Source organism: Aquarana catesbeiana, linkage group LG10 (assembly GCF_042186555.1).
Source record: "Aquarana catesbeiana isolate 2022-GZ linkage group LG10, ASM4218655v1, whole genome shotgun sequence".
In the NCBI taxonomy this organism is placed as follows: Eukaryota; Metazoa; Chordata; class Amphibia; order Anura; family Ranidae; genus Aquarana; species Aquarana catesbeiana.
The window spans coordinates 213,638,242-213,658,602 of record NC_133333.1 but is presented as its reverse complement, the minus strand read 5'-3'; the positions used below and the strand labels follow the sequence as shown (position 1 = coordinate 213,658,602).

Here is a 20,361-nt window from a genome sequence, read left to right as displayed (position 1 = left end):
AAATCCACAAGGACTTTTTTTTTACCACTTCTATTCCTTTACATTGGCTTTTAAAATTTAAAAATGCAGTAATTTAGAAATTGGATGAAAGGTTTAGCGCTGGGAAACACTTTTTGAAAGATAAAAAGTACATTTTATATACAACTATATAGATCTGACCAAAATGAGGGACAAATGAGGGGGAAAGAGGGACAGAGGGACATTGCTCCAAATCAGGGACAGTCCCTCCAAATCAGGGACAGTTGGGAGCTTTGCATCAGGGGAAATTCCTGGCTAAATTGATTGACAGGTGGAATTGACCCTTTTAACCGTTTTTGCTGAAATGTACCATTCAATTGCTTCTTGTGATTTCTAAATATGAACAAACTAGTCATTTCACTAACTGTAATACTTATTTAAACAAGCTTCAATGTTTTTCACTTTTGCAACCCATTGTAAACAGTGTTGCTAACGTCAGTATTTTTACTGGCAGCCAGTAAAAAACAGGTACTTTTCTCCTGCCAGTAAATGCTAGTGACAGGAAAAGCATAAATAAAAAAATATGGCTGAGACGAATGCGCAAGTTCCAGTCAAGAGTCGGACGAGACAATCGGAGTGTCTGCTACAGTGTGTTCTGGGCTGTGCCTCCAGGGGGCAGGTCTGAGTGTGTCGTGTGATGTCATGGTGCGAGGGAGCTGAGTGGAGCGGGCGGAGTCTTGTGTGCAGGTCTGCGGGATGGTAGGAAGGCAAGGCCAGGGGCGGGACAGTGCTGTTTGGACTGGAGTGGACTGAAGGGACCAGCTGGCATGGGGAGAGAATGTCACTGTGACTCTGGAAGGGACATGTCATGGCGGTGAGGTGTCATCATCATCTGTGCTGCTGCACACTGCTGTCAGTGTCACTGTGAGAGTCAGTTCATGTGTGTATGTTGCCCATTCTAATTTCTTGCCCTCCTGAGTCTTGTTTCTGAGTTACTTACTATATAGAAAATAAAATAAGAAATGTGTTTTTTGCCTTAATATCTACCTTTAATCACATTGCTAATTGCATATTGTACTTGTTTGCAGCCTAAATACTGAAATTTGCACCGAAAACTGTATTTTTGTAACTTTTGTAAATGCCAGTAAAAACTTGGCTGTGCCAGTAAACTTTGGGTGTCCTGTCAGCAAATTTCAATCTGGTAGATTGGCAACACTGATTGTAAATGATTTTCTCATTTTGTGTGACGAAATAGAACATTTTTTTAGAAGCCTATGTGAGCCGTTGGTTTGATGAGCCCTCTGAGACTTGAGCCTCCGCCCTTAAAACTCTGACACACACCCCCTCTATTGAATGAACAACACCAGATTGGGTAAACACTATTGATAGTAAATTGGGTAATTTACTATCAGAATACACCATTCAGCGGTTGCAGCCATTGGCATTCATGTCGGCGTTTTTTATTGAACCCCCAACACCGCCTGGGTGTACGGCCCTTAAGACAGATAACATAAACTCCTACACAGAGTACTTCTATACCAGTGTTATGTGCAAGCAATAACACTACAAGTAACTGGGCCCAGGTTTTTCACCAACCAGCTTAAACTGTAACAGAGTCACGTAGAGTAACATAAAGGCAGCCAGAAATGGATAGTATAAACCCCCAGAGGCAACGCTGCCTTAGGCCTTGGAGTGACTCTACTTAATCCAAGTCTGCCTGCAGGACTTCATTGTTCAAGGAGGTGGAACATTGCTAAAGTCTAAGTAAACACTATGAAAGAGAAAGGAATAATCAGGAAAAAAAATGCCAGCATGGTTGGGGCCCTTTTGGTGGTGCACTAATGTTGATGCTAGGTGGCTTCCTGGTGCCCCCCAGTTTAGGGGGGTGGGGACTTGATGAAGAGTTTTGAAACTATATCTCCCACAATCCTTGGCTTAACAGGCGGAGGTTGGCCAACCCTGAGTGGGCATAGAAAGTCAAAAAAAAAAAAAGAAAAGTTTGTCTTTATCTTATTTTCTCCAGAGAGGAATCCTTGTGGCAGCCCCCGGCTACACATATACATAAGACCAAAAAAAAAAAGATAACTGAGGTGGAAAGAAGGACAGAGGAATTTGTTTGTAGTAAAGAGACAGTTGGAGCTATGGCTGATCATAGGGGAACCTATCAGCATGCATCCCCTTCATAAGTGGTGGGTCTTTTTAGCAAAATGCTACCAAAGTACCAGCTGAAAACTCCTTTAAAAACCTTTCTCAATTATTGATTAGAGGTGAGCATAGTTTTTGGTGTCTGTGATCATTATATCTGTACTGGTGCTTTACAAATATTTTTGCTGTTTTGTTTTTTTTTTCTTGTGGAAAAAAACAAAATTAAACCAACAAAGGATTTTTTTTATAATATAAGAACAGACACTTGATAGAAATGTAGATTTTGTTACCCTCAGGAGTCATAGAAACCCCATTACACATGATCGTTTTTTCCGACGGGCAATGTTGGATTTCAGGCTGTTGGCGGAATATCCGACCATGTGTATGCTCCATCGGACAATTGTTGTCAGACTTTCCGCCAACAAATGTTGGCTAGCATGTCTTCAAATTTTGCGCCAACAAATGTGTGTTGTCGGATTTTCCAATCGTGTGTACACAAGTCCATCAGACAAAAGTCCACAGTACAAACACGCATGCTCAGAAGCAGAAGCGGTCGGTCTTGTAAACTAGCGCTTGTAATGGAGAATTAAAATTTGTGACGTGGCAAATTATGAAATCTCCAAATGCAGCGCACAATTCTCTTCTTCTTTAATGGTTTAATAATGAAGCTGCTTTGCTGGTGATACTGATGGAGTTATTGCAAACAAATTTTCAAAGGCTTTTTTTCTAGTGATATCAAGAAAAATATTATGTTTTTTTTTTTGTTTTGTTTTTATTTGTACAAGTTACCCCAACACCATTATCCCGTAGTTTTTAAGATGAAAGATACAACTATGTTGGTGTCCCTTGTCAATTTTACATTTTTTTTTAAATGTAACTGCCTACTCCCAAACTATCATTTGAAGTAAAACACATAGCCAAGTATTATTCTGTTTTACATTTAAAAAATACAATGTAAAATTAACAAGGGACACCAACATAGTTGTATCTTTGTCCTTAAAAACTACAGGATAATGGTGTTGTGGTAACTTGCACAAATAAAAAAGGCATAATAATATTATTCTTGATATCACTAAAAAAAAAAGCCTTTGAAAATTCGTTTGCAATAACTCCATAAGTATCACCAGCAAAGCAGCTTCATTATTATCTCATTAAAGAAGAAGAGAATTGTGTGCTGCATTTGGAGATTTCATAATTTGCCGTGTCACGAATGTTAATTCTCCATTACAAATGCTAGTTTACAAGACCGACAAGACCGTTTACAAGCTTCTGCTTCCGAGCATGCGTGTTTGCACTTCTGACTTTTGTCCGACGGACTTGTGTACACACGATCGGACAATCCGACAACACACATTTGTTGGCGGAAAATTTGAGAACCTGCTAGCCAACATATGTTGGCGGAAAGTCCAACAACAAGTGTCCGATGGAGCGTACACACGGTCGGATTTTTTTGCCAACAGCCTTACATCCAACATTTCCCGTCGGAAAATCCGATCGTGTGTATGGCCTTTAGAGTTACTGGGAAAAAACACAGTACTTGTACTGTACAATGTACGCAGAAATCTCTTTGTCCTAACAATGTTTAATTTGAAGAGTATAGCCTCCCTGGCGGTATTCCCGAGTGTGGCTCGGGGTTAAAATTCAGGACCATTAGCGGTAACCCCGAGCCACACTCGGGATTGCATCGCAGGATCCTGGTGCCTCCTTACTTACCTTGTCCCCGGGATCCTGCGATGTCCCCCGCAGTGTCCGTGGGCTCCGTCCTCCTCCGAAGCCTCTCTGTGCCAGGCTCCGTTCCCTGCGAGCGTCGCGACGCACGGGGGCGGAGCCTGGCGGCAAATTCAAAAAAATGTAAAAAGCATAACACATACAGTACTGTAATCTTACAGATTACAGTACTGTATGAAATCATTTCACATCCCATTTATCCCCAGTGCTCTGGCTCATGCCCTGCATGCAGTTTTATATTGCATATACTGTTCTTTCTGCCTGGAAACTGGAGATTGTCCATAGCAACCAAAAAGTGTCCCTTTACGTCAAAAAAGGCTTTAGACCAGCTAGAAAACAGCGATAGTAAATTAGAACACTTGCAGAATTGAGCGATAGTGAATCGTGTGAAAATTTATTTTATTACTATTTATTTTTATTTTTTTTAATTATTATTTTTTTTTTATTATATTATAATTTATGTTTTTGTGTTTCAAACTTTATCATACCCGGGATATCTACTAGACTCTTGTTTGGACAGATTTAAGTGTGTTATTGTTAAGAATTACAGACCTACAATATAAAACGCCAAATTTCCATGCAAAATAATTGTACCGTTTCAGCACCTAAAATCAGAAAGAATCATACCGCCAGGGAGGTTAACTTTCCATTTTGGATAAAGTGAAGGAGGGTTATATAAAATAATTTTTTTGCGAAGAGACTGGGGAAGAGTTTCTTGCTGCCTGGAGCAGACTGGTGACATTATCTGAGCCTAGGCAAAGTCACTGGACTAGAACTCAAGGATGGCTTTTGTTAATGATAAAAAGTGGAGCTTTTCTGAAAAATTCAACTGTTGCTGGATGTGTCAGGAATCTATTCATACAGACTTGTAGAGTTACTGAAAGGTCTACTATAAACTAAGATGTGAAGCTGCATTGTTGTTACAAAATAGCTAAGGAGGAAAGCAATGTTGAAGAGTCCTAGGAATGTTTTTCATTCGTTTTTGATGACTCATAAGATTGAGAACATTGATTTTCTCGCATGAATCAATATGTGGTGGTGTTGTCACCCAGAACAATCCGTGCCTCTCAGCGCCCATTGTACTCGTAGCCTGAGTCCTGAGAGGTGCCAATGAGAAGAACCTGGTGCTGAACGCTTGATGAAAGAGCTTAGAACACACAGACCCCCCAGCATAATCATTCTTTCCTGAGAAACAATCAATTCACCAGCAATAGCATGACTCCCACCGCAGACATATTATTAACTTGTAGTCCGTTATGCATAGATGATGGTTTTTATCATTTTTAAATAGGAATTCGGAAAGGGATGTTGCTATCTTGAGTGCTGCAGATAATACCACTTCCTCTTTATCTGCTATGCAAAAAAAGCCCAGTACAGATTCTTCATTTTTAATCAGTATAACAGTACAGATCACTTCTAGTTGCTGAGCAAATTTACAATGAAATGTGTTATTTTGTGGAGTGGGTTTCATGATTAGGGATGAGCTTCGTGTTCGAGTCGAACCCATGTTCGACTCGAACATCGGCTGTTCGCCCGTTCGCCGAATTGCGAACGATATGGGCCGTTCGCGCTAAATTCGTGTGGCGCGTCACGGCCCATAATTCACTGCGGCATCGCAGTGCATTGCTGGCTGATGATTGGCCAAGCATGCACTATGACCCGCATGCTTGGCCAATCACACCGCCGTCAGTAGAGAGAGCTGTAATTGGCCAAAGCCAGGGTGGCTTTGGCCAATTATGGCTCAGGGGATTTAGTACACACCCCACACTATATAAGGCCGCCTGCACGGCGGCCCTGTGTAGTGTGTGTTCCGGTGTGCTGAGAGATAGAGAGAGAGAGAGACAGTGTCATTTGATTTGAGTTAGATAGATTAGGCAGAACAGTCAGTCAGTTAGCTGCACTTACAGTGTATTGTGTATATATATGCATCCCAGGTGTTGCATATATATATATATACACTGTATTCAGTTTAGCTAGATCCGTTCCTGTTATCTTCTATCTAGACTATTTACATTTAATGCAGTGCGTCCTGCTCACAGTGTTCAGCTAGATCCGTTCCTGCTATTTACATTTAGTGCAGTGCGTCCTGCTCACAGTGTTCAGCTAGATCCGTTCCTGTTATCTTCTAGACTATTTACATTTAGTGCAGTGCGTCCTGCTCACAGTGTTCAGCTAGATCCGTTCCTGCAATTTACATTTAGTGCAGTGCGTCCTGCTCACAGTGTTCAGCTAGATCCGTTCCTGCTATTTACATTTAGTGCAGTGCGTCCTGCTCACAGTGTTCAGCTAGATCCGTTCCTGTTATTTACATTTAGTGCAGTGCGTCCTGCTCACAGTGTTCAGCTAGATCCGTTCCTGCTATTTACATTTAGTGCAGTGCGTCCTGCTCACAGTGTTCAGCTAGATCCGTTCCTGCTATTTACATTTAGTGCAGTGCGTCCTGCTCACAGTGTTCAGCTAGATCCGTTCCTGCTATTTACATTTAGTGCAGTGCGTCCTGCTCACAGTGTTCAGCTAGATCCGTTCCTGTTATCTTCTAGACTATTTACATTTAGTGCAGTGCGTCCTGCTCACAGTGTTCAGCTAGATCCGTTCCTGCAATTTACATTTAGTGCAGTGCGTCCTGCTCACAGTGTTCAGCTAGATCCGTTCCTGCTATTTACATTTAGTGCAGTGCGTCCTGCTCACAGTGTTCAGCTAGATCCGTTCCTGCTATTTACATTTAGTGCAGTGCGTCCTGCTCACAGTGTTCAGCTAGATCCGTTCCTGTTATTTACATTTAGTGCAGTGCGTCCTGCTCACAGTGTTCAGCTAGATCCGTTCCTGCTATTTACATTTAGTGCAGTGCGTCCTGCTCACAGTGTTCAGCTAGATCCGTTCCTGCTATTTACATTTAGTGCAGTGCGTCCTGCTCACAGTGTTCAGCTAGATCCGTTCCTGCTATTTACATTTAGTGCAGTGCGTCCTGCTCACAGTGTTCAGCTAGATCCGTTCCTGTTATCTTCCTACTGACAGGCAGGCTTGTCTGGTTACAGTATATAAAGCTACCTGAAGAAAATTACAGGTGTTCTATTTGATCCTATTAGTACCACGGTCAGGCAGCTAGACTATTTACATTTAGTACAGTGCGTCTTGCTCACAGTGTTCAGCTAGATCCGTTCCTGTTATCTTCCTACTGACAGGCAGGCTTGTCTGGTTACAGTATATAAAGCTACCTGAAGAAAATTACAGGTGTTCTATTTGATCCTATTAGTACCACGGTCAGGCAGCTAGACTATTTACATTTAGTACAGTGCGTCCTGCTCACAGTGTACAGCTAGATCCGTTCCTGTTATCTTCCTACTGACAGGCAGGCTTGTCTGGTTACAGTATATAAAGCTACCTGAAGAAAATTACAGGTGTTCTATTTGATCCTATTAGTACCACGGTCAGGCAGCTAGACTATTTACATTTAGTACAGTGCGTCCTGCTCACAGTGTTCAGCTAGATCCGTTCCTGTTATCTTCCTACTGACAGGCAGGCTTGTCTGGTTACAGTATATAAAGCTACTTGAAGAAAATTACAGGTGTTCTATCCCAGCTTAGTGCAGCTACAGGCCATTAGTATGTCTGGAAAGCCAAGAAGGAGAGGCAGACAGTCACAAGCCAATAAGAGAGGGCAAGCAGGCTCTGTGTCTAGTGCTGGTCGTGGAGACGGTGCATCCTCATCAGCACGTGGCCATGGGACACGCTTGGCCTTTTTTTCGGCAGCTGGCCGTGTTGAGCCGCAACATGCGGAAGACTTGGTCGAGTGGATGACCAAGCCGTCCTCATCCTCCTCATCCTCTCTCACCCATGCCCAGGGTGCTTTGTCTGGCAAAGCAGTGGCCTCTTCCCTCAGCTCAATGTCATCAGTGACTCCTTCCCTAGCTCCACCATGTCCTCATGAGGATTCCCTCGAACTGTTTGACCACAGTGTTGGGTACATGCTCCAGGAGGATGCCCAGCGTTTGGAAGGCTCTGATGACGATACTGAGCTCGATGAAGGCAGTAACATGAGCACGGACAGAGGGGGTGCCCAAGAAGGACAGCAATCTGGCAGTCATGCTCCCCCTGCTGCAGCATACTGCCAGGTTTGCTCCAGTGATGAGGAGGGAGGGGATGATGAGGTCACTGACTCAACGTGGGTGCCTGATAGGAGAGAGGAGGAGGAGGAGGAGGAGGAGGAGGAGGAGGAGGAGGAGGAGGAGGCGGCGGCACATCACCAACGAGGCAGGATGCCCTCCAGGGGCCAGCCTAAGGGCAGCACATTGACTGCATCACACCCCAAAGCTCCACTTGTGCAGGGCGCTGCAGTCTCTGCGCGTTATTCAAAAAGTTCTTTGGTGTGGGCCTTTTTTGAGACGAGTGCATCAGATCGCACCGCTGCTATTTGCAACATATGTCTCAAGCGTATCTCGCGTGGCCAAAACATCTCCCGCTTGGGTACCACATGCTTGACCAGACATATGTTGACCTGCCATGCAGTTCGTTGGCAAGCGTATCTAAAAGACCCACACCAAAGAACAAAGAGGATCTCTCCTTGCTCCTCATCAGCTGAGATTTCCAACCCCACTAGACCTTCAGTCCTCTCTGAGACCTGCAGTGAGAGGAATGAAGGTGTAGAATTAGGTGTGTCACAGCCAAGTACTTGTGGGCAATCTGCTTTTGGTACACCGACGTCAGATTGTACCAGGCAAATTTCCCTGCCCCAGCTGCTGCACCGCCGAAAGAAGTTTGCTCCCAGCCATCCACATGCCCAGCGGTTGAATGCTAGCTTGGCAAAATTGCTAGCACTTCAACTGCTGCCTTTTCAGTTGGTAGACTCTGCCCCCTTCCGTGAGTTTGTGGAATGTGCGGTTCCTCAGTGGCAGGTACCCAAACGCCACTTTTTCTCACGGAAGGCGATTCCGGCTCTCTACCGGCATGTGGAAGGCAATGGCCATGCCTCGCTGGACAGGGCGGTCAGCGGTAAGGTGCATATTACCGCTGACTCATGGTCCAGCAGGCATGGACAGGGACGTTACCCAAGTTTCACGGCGCATTGGGTGACTCTGCTGGCAGCTGGGAAGGATGCAGGACAAGGTGCAGTAGTGTTGGAGGTTGTTCCGCCACCACGCCTCCAAAATGCTGATTGTGACACACCTCTCTCCTCCACCCCCTCCTCTTCTTCTTCCTCCATGGCCTCTTCCTCGGAACCAGCGGTGCTCCGTAGGCGTTCAAGGGGCTACGCAAGTACGCAGGCCAAAAGATGCCATGCGGTGCTTGAGCTGGTGTGCTTGGGGGACAGGAGCCACACTGGGGCAGAGGTTTTGTCAGCTCTGCAGGGGCAGGTTCAGAGGTGGTTGACGCCACGCCAACTTAAGGCAGGAATGGTGGTTTGCGACAATGGCACCAACCTCCTCTCTGCCCTCCGACAGGGACAAATGACCCATGTGCCCTGTTTGGCTCACGTCCTTAACTTGGTGGTGCAGCGGTTCTTGGGCAGGTACCCGGGCTTACAGGATGTCCTGAGGCAGGCCAGGAAAGTCTGTGTGCATTTCCGCCGGTCATATAATGCCAGTGCTCGGCTGACGGACCTCCAAAAGGAGTTTAACCTGCCCAAGAACCGCCTAATCTGTGACATGCCCACCAGGTGGAACTCAACGTTGGCCATGCTGCAGCGGCTGCACACGCAGCAGAGGGCCATCAATGAGTACCTGTGCGACTATGGCACCAGGACAGGGTCAGGGGAGCTTGGTTTTTTTTCCCCACGCCAGTGGGCCATGATCAGGGATGCATGCACTGTCCTGTCACCATTCGAGGAGGCCACGAGGATGGTGAGCAGTGACAGTGCATGCATCAGTGACACTGTCCCCCTTGTCCACCTGTTGGAGCACACGCTGCGTGGAATAATGGACAGGGCACTTGAGGCAGAACAGAGGCAGGAAGAGGAGGACTTCCTTAGCTCTCAAGGCCCCCTTTATCCAGACAGTGTTCCTGCGTGCCCGCCGATCACACAGGAAGAGGACGAGGAGGAAGAGGAGGAGGAGGAAGATTGTGTCAGTATGGAGGTGGAGCCTGGCACTCAGCATCAGCAGCAGTCTTTAAGGGATCAGTCCCAAGAAACACATGGACTTGTACGTGGCTGGGAGGAGGTGGCTGCGGACCATGTCGTTCTTAGTGACCCAGAGGACTCCGGACCGAATGCCTCAGCAAACCTACGCTGCATGGCCTCCCTGATCCTGCAAAGCCTGCGTAAGGATCCTCGTATTCGTGGTATCAAGGAGAAGGACCAATACTGGCTGGCAACCCTCCTTGATCCACGTTACAAGGGTAAGGTTGCGGACCTTATCTTGCCATCGCAGAGGGAGCAGAGGATGAAACATCTTCGGGAGGCCTTGCAGAAAGGTCTGTGCAACGCGTTCCCAGAGACTGGGAGGTTACAAACTCCTGTTTCAGGACAACGTGTTGCTGAGGCTTCGGTCAGTCAAAGAAGGAGCGGTGGAGAAGGTGGCCGTCTGACCGATGCGTTCAGACAATTTTTTGGTCCGCAGCCCCAAGGTATGATCGGTTCCAGCAACCATCGCCAGCGTCTGTTTTACATGGTGCAGGAATACCTAGGGGCAAGATCAGACTTGGACACCTTTCCCACCGAAAATCCTCTGGGTTACTGGGTCTTGAGGATGGATCACTGGCCAGAGCTTGCACAGTATGCAATTGAGCTACTGGCCTGTCCTGCATCCAGCGTTCTTTCGGAACGCACATTCAGTGCTGCTGGAGGCGTGGTAACCGATCACAGGGTGCGTCTGTCCACCGACTCGGTCGATCGGCTGACCTTCATAAAAATGAATGAGTCTTGGATCACCACCAGCTACCAAGCACCTGATGCTGATGTAACCGAATAATTTTTTTTGAAATCTCAGATCCCTTCAAAGACTGCCTATGCTGATGCTGAGTGACTATCCCTGAGTAATTATCCTCTTCCTCCTCAATCATCACGCTGATAGCTTGTAAGAACATTTTTGGTTCTGGGCGCCACCACCAGTGCCTAAGGCACAATTTTTCAGCCCCTGTTTAACAGGGGCGTGTAATTACAATTTTTGATGTAATACTTTGCAGCAGGGCTCGTTCCTGCATTCCAACTAGAGTGTCTGTGAGGGGTTGCAGTGTTGTGGCACCAGCACCAGTGCCTAAGGCCCAATTTTTCTGCCCCTGTCTAACAGGGGCGTGTAATTACAATTTTTGATGCAATACTTTGCAGCAGGGCTCGTTCCTGCGTTCCAACTAGAGTGTCTGTGAGGGGTTGCAGTGTTGTGGCACCAGCACCAGTGCCTAAGGCCCAATTTTTCTGCCCCTGTCTAACAGGGGCGTGTAATTACAATTTTTGATGCAATACTTTGCAGCAGGGCTCGTTCCTGCATTCCAACTAGAGTGTCTGTGAGGGGTTGCAGTGTTGTGGCACCAGCACCAGTGCCTAAGGCCCAATTTTTCTGCCCCTGTCTAACAGGGGCGTGTAATTACAATTTTTGATGCAATACTTTGCAGCAGGGCTCGTTCCTGCGTTCCAACTAGAGTGTCTGTGAGGGGTTGCAGTGTTGTGGCACCAGCACCAGTGCCTAAGGCCCAATTTTTCTGCCCCTGTCTAACAGGGGCGTGTAATTACAATTTTTGAAGCAATACTTTGCAGCAGGGCTCGTTCCTGCGTTCCAACTAGAGTGTCTGTGAGGGGTTGCAGTGTTGTGGCACCAGCACCAGTGCCTAAGGCCTAATTTTTCAGCTCCTGTTCAACAGGGGCATGTAATTACAATTCTTGATCTAATATTTCACAGCAGGGCCCTGTGAGGGCTTACAGTGTTGTGGCCACAGCAACACCTAAGGCCCAAATTTCTGCTGAGTATATAGGGCAGGACCCTACTTTCAAACATCTAACTTACAAACGACTCCTACTTGCAAACGGAAGGAGACAACAGGAAGTGAGATGAAATCTACCCCTAGGAAGGGAAATTCTTTCCTGTAAGAGTTAATATGGGAAAACAATTTCTCCTTTCCACTGATGCTTTCCAATCCTTGTTCCACAAAAAAACCCAAATTTTCAAAAAACATTTTTCATTGGGACAAAAAAGTGAGGTGAAATCTTCTGAAGAGGAGGAAAGACAGCAAAACAAATGTCACAGGGGTGATAACCCTTCCCTATGTTTTCCAAAAAGCTTAGAAAAGATTTTTTGGCTGGAGCTAAACACGTTAAAAATGTTCAAAATTACAAACAGATTCTACTTAACAACAAACCTACAGTTCCTGTCTTGTTTGCACCGCCTGTATACTGCTGTTCAGAGTATATAGGGCCTGGTGGCCCCACACCTTTCCTTATTTTAATTTGGGTGCGGGGTTCCCCTTAATATCCATACAAGACCCAAAGGGCCTGGTAATGGACTGGGGGGTACCCATGCCGTTTGTCTCACTGATTTTCATCCATATTGCCATGACCCGACATGACATTAAACCCGCAAGCAGTTTTAAATGAGATTTTTTCCTTTAAAAATGACATTTGGTGCAGGGACTGTTCTAAACATGGGAAACACGCGTCACTTTACAGGCATACTATAGACACCCCCCAGGTACGATATTTAAAGGAATATTTCACTTTTTTTTTTTTTTACTTTAAGCATCATTAAAATCACTGCTCCCGAAAAAACGGCCGTTTTTAAAAATTTTTTTTGCATTGATACATGTCCCCTGGGGTAGGACCCGGGTCCCCAAACCCTTTTTAGGACAATACCATGCAAATTAGCCTTTAAAATGAGCACTTTTGATTTCGAACGTTCAAGTCCCATAGACGTCAATGGGGTTCTAACGTTCGTGCGAACTTTCGGTCCGTTCGCGGGTTCTGGTGCGAACCGAACCGGGGGGTGTTCGGCTCATCCCTATTCATGATGTGAGAATGAAACTGCTTTTAAGAAAAAAATGCAGGATGGACTTATTGTTTTATTCTAAAGTGTGATTGTGGTCCATCCAGGGAACATAAAATTGAGGATAGGAGCTTGATGGCATGCCTAAAATGCTAGGAGAAGTATACCATTAAGTACATTTTTTAGTAGAATGAACTTATTGATGTGTTAAATAGGGATAAACAATACATGTGCTTAATGTGGCCAGGGCATGCATTCCCATCCTATGAAAACAATATTTAATCTCATCCATAACCCTCTGGTTCTCAAAAAATGAATTCAATAATAATAATAAAAACTCATGGCATACTTGGGTTTTAGGATGTACAGGCCCATTGGGTGATTAGGGGTGTCCACTGAAAAAGAAGGGAGGTAGGAGAGCCCCTATCGTGTAGTAAATGACTCTAGTAAGATATTGATGGAAAAAAAAATAACTTGCATCTGCTGAAGTTGCGGTAACCCTATGGGGTAAAAAACACACAACCTTCTGTAGATGCAGGTGGGCAATACCCTGTCCCCACGCAGGATTTTAAAGGTTTCTCTTGATGCCACAGGGGTCTCAATACTGGATCCTCTTGCAGAATTCTCAGGTAGGTGCTAAACTAGGTGAGTTGGATGAGGTCTAAAATAGCCCTTCGGTGGTCTGAGCAGCAAAGGTGCCTGTTGTCATGTGTCTAAGGATGAATTAAAGTCATCTGGTTTCTTGAACATTGAATTGCTTTAGTTCACCAAAAAATACAAAAAACAAAAACAAAAAACAAATGGTGAATCAAAGCAATTCATTGTTCCAGACACCAGATGACTTTGATCCATCCTTAGGCAAACGACAATGGACACCTCTCCTGCTTGGACCACCAGCTGGCTTTTTTAGATCTCTTAGAACTTGTTGCATACTTGGCACAAGTTTATTTTCTTTGCTCGTCTCCTCACAAACCATGTTGACATGACCAGAAATTTTGGGCAAGGCAGGTTCAACGGTTTCTTGAAAGTTGGAAAACGTATCAATATATACAGTACAATTAACCTCATAGTACCAATAGCCCACTTCGGCCTTAGAAGCCCCTACCCTTGGCCTTACATAGCACCTCTAGCACATAGCACCATCAGATATACTCCTGATAAATTTCCCTATTACCCCTATAATCCTCCCCACCACCACTTCTCCCCACCCCTGTCCCCCCTCCTGTCCTTGTTTATTTTTTTACTATATGTTTCAACATTCTCCTTTTTATTTTTCTCTCCCTTCCCTTCTGAGTTTTTGTTACAAAAATATTAATCGGCTTGGGCATGCCAATATCTTTAATATTGCAAAAATGCTCAGAGCTTAACTTTTATTTCCTTTTAATAAACAGGGAAACATTAGTACATATGCTTCTCTGCAAACAGCATTCATTTCCTAGAAAGATTTACAGTTGTTGACACCTGATACTATTTACCGTCTCTCTCCATTTCTCTGGATTTATGATGCATATATTTGTCTGTATCTTTGTACTGAGATGTGCCCTAAATAAGGAATAAAATAAAGAACAGGGAAGAGCAAAAAGTAAAATAGGAATTTAAAGTGATACACAAATAAAGCTCAAATGCATAAACACAAATACACAAAAAGGGATAATAAGAACAATGAAAAAAATAAAATATATCCAAAATACAGCCCTTCTCACCCCAAAAATGTATGTAAGATTTTTTTTTATGTTGTGTAATATAAAATTGGCCCTATACTAAGATAGTGAGTTCCTACCTCACAGTCTGCATTAGGAGAGAGAGAAAAGAAATAGAAGTAGATATGGTGCTGTTCCTAGCCTGATGGATTCAGGTGTGTGCTACTCCCTTATTGGGAGGACGGAATTTTGTGGGAAAAAAATATTGCCTATTCAGTGAATGTCTTCAAGTACTGTACAGTGCAATTGTGCATAAAGGTCCTAAATGTGCATAAGTCAAATTGGCTACCTGACTTAATAAAGTGCAGTGTGTGCTCTAACTTGATCCATAAAATTATCTATATATATATCCATAAAAATGTGAAATAAAGTGCAATATTCATATGATCAATAACACAAATCAATGGTACGGATATAAAGTGCTGATGTAAACAAACAGATGAACTTGTACATATATACAATTAGGTGCTTTCAGTGCCGGTGAAAAAATCCCCCTGGGTTCTGGTGGATATTCCAATGGATAAACATTCATTGCGTGCCTTAATCCATGCTCTAATAGTGACTGCACTCACCAGATCCTTCACCCCCTCTTGGGGTCTCACACATCCACAGTGTATGCCACTGTGTAGCACCGCGGGATAACACAGGGTAACTCCGTCAGTTCATGGATGTGTCTTCGCCCAAAGGGATTAACAGTCCTTGTTGAATCCCAAGTGGGTGGTGAGGAGGAGTTGGTGAATACATCTGTCTTGAAGAGCTGTGAGTTTGCTGGAGGCTGCTAAAAAGATTCAACAAGGATTGTTAATCCCTTTGGGCAAAGACCCATCCATGAACTGATGACTAGGAACAGCGCCATATCTACTTCTATTTCTTTTCTCATATCATACTCCACCTAGTGGAAGTAATTGGTAGTGGCAGCAGTTCCAACAACACCTTTTTTTTTCCATTGCATGCATCCCATTGCGCGGATGTTTCCTCCTCCTTTATTAGGAGAAAGAAACTTGGCTATCTCATCCATTTGAATCATCGATCTGCAACATGGTCTGAGGACCTGGGGTTAACAAACCATTTTGGGATATAAGGATGGTCGCAAGCTGTTATAAGATATAGAAAGGAAGGAAGGGGCTATGTTGGACTTTAATGGTACCGTATATCAACTGATGCTAAACAGTCAGAAGTAAAATATTTAAAGAATTTTATTACAAAAATACATATGATGACAGATTTACAGATTAAAACAAATAGTGATAATCAAGGCAAAATTCTAAAGTTGCACCAGATTGTGACAACTAGAACATAGATACTATCTGTATATTGGTTGCTCTACATGTTTTGCGGGTTTACATTAGCTGCTTCTTCAGGAGATTTCTACAGTTAGATGGTGATTAAAAGATGATTATCACCAACTATGAAAGTAGAGAAAATACATAGTCTATTTAAGAAAACGGCTTGTAATCAGATATACTCAAAAAGCATCCATCCAGAGTGGTGAGTATAAGGTAAAATAGAATAGCATTTCTTTATATAGGTATAAAACATTGATAGAGTTACATACCCAAGAGGGTGAATTCCGTTATACAGGCTCAATGGGTGACAAAATGGTCCCTATAGAGAGGAGTATATCTATAGGATAAGGGCAAATATATTAGCTTCATGGGTGTTATATATGGCAAATGCACAAACAAATTATAAATATACACGCATACACGTGCATAGCCGTGCATGCACATACATACATATAGCTAAAATTATGCAGTGTCAACATATGTAGCTAGCTTGGAAGTGCAGATAATGCTATTTTGGGGGTGATGTTCAAAGCACCCCAAACTCAGCACCTATAGGAAAGATAAAAATATCAGTGCATGCGGCCACAAGGTGCATATATATCTGTATATATACAGGTAATGTGACGCATATATTGCTATTGACAAGGTTTGCACGTGGCTCTCTCACCTTCACAGTTAGTGGTGGTTGTTAACACCTGTACGGAGTATAAGGATCAAGGCTGGACATTATATATATATATATAGAGAGATAGAGAGAGAGAGAGAGAGAGAGAGAGAGAGAGAGAGCTCGATCCACCCAAAAACAAAAACAAAAACAGAGATGGACAAGACACCCTGAAGGTAAAGCAGATATATACATAGTAAATAGCAATCGCCAAGCTAGAGCTTTGGAACATAATAAGTGGATATTTAAAAGGGAACCTACCAGATAGCCTGTGCCGTCTGCACATCCCCAAGAGGCACAGAGGTGATAGCTCATTGCGTCTGACGTCACCGGACCTGCAGTGGGCATGCACCAAATTGGCGCATACGTGTTGTCCAAAAAACAGCAAATACACATCACATCAGTGAGTGCTTTGCCATCAAGACAATGGGCACAAGCAGGACACAAAGGACTTGCTCGGTTCCCCCTACAGAGCCGCATACCCACCCACGGAGAGAGTCATAGTGCCATGCCACCCTACAATGGCCGCACCTCCAGGCAATAAGTCAAGGGCCGCCATGTCAGAAAAGGGCATGCCCATGACCAGGACAAAAAAAGAATATAGAGGGCCCTCTAGTGGGACACATTATTATGACGTTCTCAACACATCAATGGGACCCAGAGAGGGAATAATGGTATCACAACAGAGGCCTATAATATGTGTTACAATGAAATAGCATTTAACCATTCAATTTTAGAACAGCTTTTAATAAACATATTTCTATTAATCCTTTTTCTTAAATAGACTATTATCATTTGTATCCTGTGCCTCTCAGCGGGCTCCCGAGGTGGGTCATCTTTCCTTGGGCCCCTGGCAATCCGACGCCTCTTGGTAAGACAATGGAACATTGAGGGATTCACAACAGATGCTTTATTTACAAAAAAATGCTGTTATATGTATACATAAAGTACTCATATCTGTTCACTGTATTTTGTGACTAATATGTATTTTCTCTACTTTCATAGTTATCAATGTTTTATACATATATAAAGAAACGCTATTCTATTTTACCTTATACTCACCACTCTGGATGGATGGTTTTTGAGTATATCTGATTACAAGCCGTTTTCTTAAATAGACTATGTATTTTCTCTACTTTCATAGTTCGGTGATAATCATCTTTTAATCACCATCTAACTGTAGAAATTTCCTGAAGAAGCAGCTAATGTAAACCCGCAAAACATGTAGAGCAACCAATATACAGATAGTATCTATGTTCTAGTTGTCACGATCTGATGCAACTTTGAATTTTGCCTTGATTATCACTATTTGTTTTAATCTGTAAATCTGTCATTATATGTATTTTTATAAGAAATTTCTTTAAATATTTTACTTCTGACTGTTTAGCATCAGTTGATATACGGTACCATTAAAGTCCAACATAGCCCCTTCCTTCCTATCTATACATATTGACAGAAAGAAGGTACCATAAATAATTTTCTTATTATCATGGCACTTCTTTACAATTGCTATTATAAAATATTATTGTGCATAAGGTGTAGTTGTTAATTAACCTTTTCTGGTCTTTCTTCCCATAGGTCAATCTTCCTCCTTCACCCAGCAGCCACAGGACCAGGTGGTGGTGGCAGGGAGGCCAGTGAGTCTACTATGTGCCATTCCTGGGTACCACGGCATTGTGCTATGGATTAAAGATGGACTGGCACTCGGTGTGGGCCGAGACCTCTCTGGTAGGTGGATCCAGTTTTTGCCAAATGTAATTTATTTTTACTATTGCTATTTAGGAACTTTTCTTTCAAGAAATGTTTTTTACTGTGATCATCTACTTTGGTGACTGCTAACAATTAAAAGACAAATGTTAAATCCCTTTTGAGCAACAGTTCTTCATATTCTAAACCCATCTGGCTCCAGCATTGCTTTTGTGGTCTCTCCGCTAAAAGGGAAGGACTGCAGAGATTCTGATTGGTTGGTTATGCCTCAATATTTGCCCCACAACCCTCATAGGGAAAGCATGTAATTAGTGCCTAAGCGTTGATCACAGATAAGAATTTACCAAGGCCCTAAACAGTCCTCTTCAACCAAAGTAGATGCTGGAAATCAATAAGGCACTGATCTGTGTGACAATTATTAAAGAAGAGAGATTGATCAAGCAGGCCAGTGGTTTTTTTTTTGGGACCTGTACCTCCTTCTTCAGGGCTAATTATGTCACTGTTAAATATTCCATTGAAAGTATTTTGTTAGATCTGTTTGATAAGTGCAAAAATAACTGTAGTTTCTACCAGAAACCTAGTGAGCTCATAAGCTCCTGTGCTCTCTGCCTAAAATCTCAAACAGTGTTATCAACCCTGCCCAGTTTTCTTAGTGGACTAGAGAACACCTCCCCTCATGTTATGGAGATAAGGATTCTTTAGTCCTAGGTGTACAATTTATCAATAATACATAGGCTAACCTAAAGTGGAGCTAAATTTACTTTTTTCCTGGAACAGTCCCTCGCCCTCACCTTCTTCAACTGTCTCCATTGGTTGGCATAGCTCTGTTTTCATGTCAGAGAATGCTTTGAGCAGGCAGGTGGGTGTATTTTTGCAGAAGAGATACTGCAATTCTCTTCTGCAAAAAAGAGCCTGCTTGCTCATAGTTTGTGACAGAAGAACTTTCCTCTATAAATCTGTATGGTGGCGACATCAGTGAATGAGACCAGGGTGACAGCTGGGCTACAGTCAGGTGTCAGCAGCCTAGGGTGACAATGCAGTTCCTCCGCACATACAGTACAGAAAATAGGCATTGAATGAGAAAAAATGGCTAGGTAGTTTTTTTAAAATGTATGAGATTTCCCTAAAAATAAATTTCACTGTATTTATCTGCAAGATAAACTTTCCCAGGGCAGTTAAATGGCTGTGCAGGAACTTGTATTACCCATAAAAAGTAGTGAAATATCAATTTAGAACTCTTTGGGATCCCTGAATGTTTTTACAGATATCATGTTTTCTCATTTTTAAGGGTACCCTCGTTACTCTGTAGAGGGCGACCATCTGTCAGGGGAACATCACTTGAAGATTCAGCGAGCAGAGCTTCAGGATGATGCTTTGTACGAATGTCAGGCGATACAGGCCGCCATCCGATCGCGTCCAGCCCGTCTCACCGTATTAGGTAAGTCTTATATTTACAAAAAGTACATGTGCTGCTTTTTGAAAAATAAATCTGCCATTGGTATCTGGTATAATTGCTTATACATGTAAATCTACATAGAAATTTTATCGGTGTCATTTTTTTCGTATTGTAGAATTCTGGTTTGTCACAGAGGACTGTTCTTTTACTTATGAATCCTTATACAGTTTTGTTGCCTTGGTGCAAAAAAAACCCTCATTATCTGCTTTTTTTTTTTTTTTTTATTTACTATGCTTGCTTCAAATCTACATAGTCATAACAAGTACAAAAATCACATACAAACAAGCTAATAACAATACCCTATTCATTTAAGTGGACTATTGGACATTTATTTCTTTATTTAGCCCACCTAACTTCAAAATTACCCTTTTCTTTTGAAAGCTTTACCATGCAGAACCTCCTAACACCTCATTCAGATGAGCACTGACACCCGCACCGTATGTTGAGGCTTTTGTTGTCCTAAAGCTAGAGAGGGAAAAATGAGTCACAATTCTGAGAAACCAATCAGCTTCTAACCTCAGCTTGTGTAATTAAGCTTTAGCAATAAAACCTGGAAGCTGATTGGTTTGGTGCAGAATTGTGACAAATCTTGCCCTCTCTAGCTTTAGTAAATAAACCCCATAATGACAAGTAACTGTGTCTGTGCAGCCGCTGCATCTGCATGCACATCTATAGTCTGCTTGCATGCAGATTGAGGTGGATGCAAGAGTGAAAATTAAATGCACACAGTACCATATAGTAACACCAAACCCCTCCCCGCAGTCGGCGGACGGTCGGTCGGGTGGGTCTGGTGCACTTACCCCATCTATGGT

At 43.2% G+C, this 20,361-nt stretch overlaps 1 protein-coding gene across 2 annotated transcripts in view; it reads left to right on the top strand.

Annotated features, from left to right (window-relative positions):
* The window catches only part of KIRREL3 (kirre like nephrin family adhesion molecule 3), a 1,308,166-nt gene that overhangs the window by 770,439 nt on the left and 517,366 nt on the right, over positions 1 to 20,361 (top strand). For both annotated transcript variants that reach the window (XM_073603284.1, XM_073603286.1), the window contains exons 3-4: positions 17,965 to 18,114; positions 19,382 to 19,531. In XM_073603284.1, the coding sequence (XP_073459385.1) occupies positions 17,965 to 18,114; positions 19,382 to 19,531 (300 nt within the window). The remainder of the gene's footprint in view (positions 1 to 17,964; positions 18,115 to 19,381; positions 19,532 to 20,361) is intronic.